Consider the following 3,402-nt stretch of genomic DNA (forward strand, 5'->3'; position numbering starts at 1 on the left):
CATTCATCCACTCCACTCTGATATAATTCCAGCATCCAAACTGCACACCAGCCATTCGATGAATGGAAAAAGACATTGTTACAAAACAGCAAAAAGAGAAGACATTCAGAGATTGTCAAGCCAAGCCATCGATACTGAGTAGGGAAAGATGTATTCCCTGTTTGTCCGGATTGACATACTCTATTTGAATGGGGTGTTGAAAACGCAAACCATGATGATGTGCTCGAAGTCGGTATTCGGTATGTAGTTCTGAATTGCTTATTGGTCGTGTGTAGTCCTTTGGCACATAAACCCGTTAATGAAAAATCGTTGCATATATTTGATATAATTATAAATTTAGCATCAAAATGTTGATAATCGGATTTCCCCCTAGTTGATAATTGTCTGCAGCCGGCTCTGATTACAGATTAATGACATATGCAGGGAGTTTGAGCTCGTCCGTGAATGTTCGGCGAACCCTCAACCAAACTGTCCCTTATTCTATCAAACGAAATCACGAAGCGCTACCTACACATTGTTACTGTTTAAACAACAATATCATGTCTAGCATTCAGCAGTATATCTAACATTAACCCCCTACCAATGATTGTGGGGGACAGGACGTGTACACTTTCATGTCTCACCTTTTTTTCTCAATCAGACAATCACATGCGCACACGTACCTTAATTTGCACACTCAGTCAACCACAATGAAAAAAAGAGATTTGATTCACAAATTACCTATATCATCATTTTGCCTTTTGAATATCATTTTTTTTCATTTTTCAATAGGCAACACGTCCTGCTGCACCAATTTCAAAACGGATGCCATAATCGAAATGTATGATTGAAACAGGAATGACCACGAACAATGCAAAAGTGCTAGTTGACCAGAGACATAGGCCTAATAGAGGTACATTAAATAATACATTTTCATATGTTCTAGGATATTGTCATGTTTAGCTTTTTCCATCCCTGTTTTAACCCACCATCACTAGAAACCTCTTACAGCCAGATAATGCCATTGTCAATCCTCTTGTTCTCCAATGTCTTCACGAGTCTCTGTCCTCTTCTCCTTGTGACAGGTGAACATTCGCTGCATTTCTTCCTCATACCTAATGAAATTATCTCCAAATTTGGCCCAGGCTTTCATGGGAACCGTTATGGTGTTCCTGTATGGCTGCTTTACCTCGCTAATCTTTAAAAAGACACCATACCGATTAGAACCAACGTCGAAATAAAACCTCTTATTGTCCACTCGGAATGATGCTGCCTCGGGAAACTCGGTGGATTCTTCATGGTTCCCATTGCCTCTTCCAAGCTCTTCCGTAGCATCATCATCGCCGTAGTCTTCAATCAGCTGCGACAGTGCATCTCTGAATTCGATTAGCCCTTGAGCCGGCAACACTATGGTTTGATCGATGCCCTGGCCGTAGTAACCGATGGCCCCATGCCCTCTGCTGACAGTCTGTCTGATGCGGAGGAACCTGCCTCGCTGGTTCTCTTTCAGGTCCAGATAGTACTTTCTATTGTCTCTCTCAATGAATTCACTCTTCAGGACGCGATGAGTATGTTCCTCTGATACCGCAGAGCCAGTGGGAGACACTGATGTTGCGTGGTGATCCTGCGGTCTTCTGCGGGAATCGTGCGGGCGGCCCTGGCCATTGCTCTGCTCTTCTGGCCGTGGTACTATACCACCTCTCAACCCGATATGAGCGTAATAATCAATGAAGTCCCCCAGGCAATAACGTAGATCGGGTGCCATTGACATGGACAGCGTTAATTTGCTTTTTCTGATGTTATCATGACGTTCTCTTCCAATCCAAACCTCTGCAATTTTTAGGAATCGGCCCCGTGCACTTTGTTTTACATCCAAATAAAACCGTTTCTTCTGGATGTCGACACGTTTAGAGGCAAGCTCCTGAATGTCTATGCCCTGCTGCTGACTGCCAGGGTGAACATACTGCTGAGGATATGCGCCTCTCGCCATAGAATCTGATGTAATCCTTCCTCTGTCTCGTTCCATCCCTCTTGAATATGTTGTATCAGACATCATTATTTCGTTTCCAACACAGTTAAGCACACGACAAATTGCCTGCCACTACCAGCCAACATGCTGTCTTTCATGTAACCTTATTCGTTCCGCTAGACAGACCGTTTATTGCTATAGTAGGCTACATTTGAAAGATACCTGAAATGACCTGAAATGGCCGCTACCTGTCAGGAGTATTCAGTTGATCGAGTTTCTGCGTCCGGATTTAAAGGTCAAGCGTTAGTACTGTTTGGTGCCATTTTCATCGTAACCCTTGGCAAGACGGGTTACCGAGCTACCCCCTTTCCTGCGTCTGACAGTTCTCCCGGACAGTCTCTTCAGAGGGCGCCGCTTCGGTGGTTTCCACTAGTTACTACAGCCACAAAGTCAACATTGGTTTTATCGTAAAAAATAATAATACAAAAATAGCGTTTGGGTCTTAATTCAAGGTTAGGGTTAGGCATACGGTTATTGGAATGGTTAAGGATTAAAATTGCATTTTAAGAATATAGATTTTAGAAATAGGCGGGGTTTATGTTGTGGCTTTGTTAATAACTAGTGACGACCTGCTTCGGTAGCGGTAGATTGATGAACCCATCCAACTCTCTCCCCCTTCCGATTCCAGCAGTGAAATCCCACAGTTTAAAGAGACAACATAATCCTAGTTTGAGCAGTACAGTTTAATTTGACACAGCAAGCGAATGTACTGCAAAGAACTGCCTTTATAAGATAGATAGTTGCGATAACGTTGTCGCCTGGGACAAAGATGCTGTCAATGAAAATATAAAGGTTTACCTACCAATCTTTTCAACATTAATAAAGTAGAGGAAGGCACATGGTAATTGATTGACAAAATATAGAGCAGTGCGCTGACCACCAGTATAGTCCCCGTCGGTATTTGAGAAACGGTGGGGGAAACAAATTGTGGTTACCATTGGCCCACAGCAAAAATGTTACATTTTTTCAAACATAATTTTCTTGTTACCTGCTTGTTTTAGTCAATTACAAAACTACATTTAAGAAAAGTACAACATGAATGATTACTTTTCAACTTTGCCTGCTCCCCAGCATTCTCACGTAATAAAGCTTCCTTCATGCCGCTTTTCATGATGGTGCTAGCAGCCACATGAGTGAGTGAGTGCTAGTTAGGTAGCTACCAACCACAACATTAAAGCTACAATATGTAATCTTTGGCCAACCCGACCAAATTCACAGACTTGAGTTGTGAGTTATTTTTATTTATTTTATTTCACCTTTATTTAACCAGGTAGGCTAGTTGAGAACAAGTTCTCATTTACAACTGCTACCTGGCCAAGACAAAGCAAAGCAGTGTGAACAGACAACAGAGTTACACATGGAGTAAACAAACAAGTCAATAACACAGTAGAGAA

The 3,402-nt window shown here is 42.2% G+C and overlaps 1 protein-coding gene across 1 annotated transcript; it reads right to left on the bottom strand.

Annotated features, from left to right (window-relative positions):
• Positions 1-950: 950 nt before the first annotated feature.
• LOC135543965 (purine-rich element-binding protein gamma-like) lies at positions 951-2,035 on the bottom strand. The gene has a single exon (XM_064971275.1). The coding sequence runs from the start codon at positions 2,033-2,035 to the stop codon at positions 1,007-1,009; it is 1,029 nt and encodes a 342-aa protein (XP_064827347.1). The 3' UTR covers positions 951-1,006.
• Between the last annotated feature and the right edge of the window lie 1,367 nt (positions 2,036-3,402).

This window comes from Oncorhynchus masou, chromosome 8 (genome assembly GCF_036934945.1).
Source record: "Oncorhynchus masou masou isolate Uvic2021 chromosome 8, UVic_Omas_1.1, whole genome shotgun sequence".
NCBI lineage: Eukaryota > Metazoa > Chordata > Actinopteri > Salmoniformes > Salmonidae > Oncorhynchus > Oncorhynchus masou.

What these genes read in the sequence shown, in the direction of transcription:
- LOC135543965 (XM_064971275.1), bottom strand. Translation starts at nt 2,035, where the DNA reads ATGATGTCTGATACAACATATTCAAGAGGGATGGAACGAGACAGAGGA.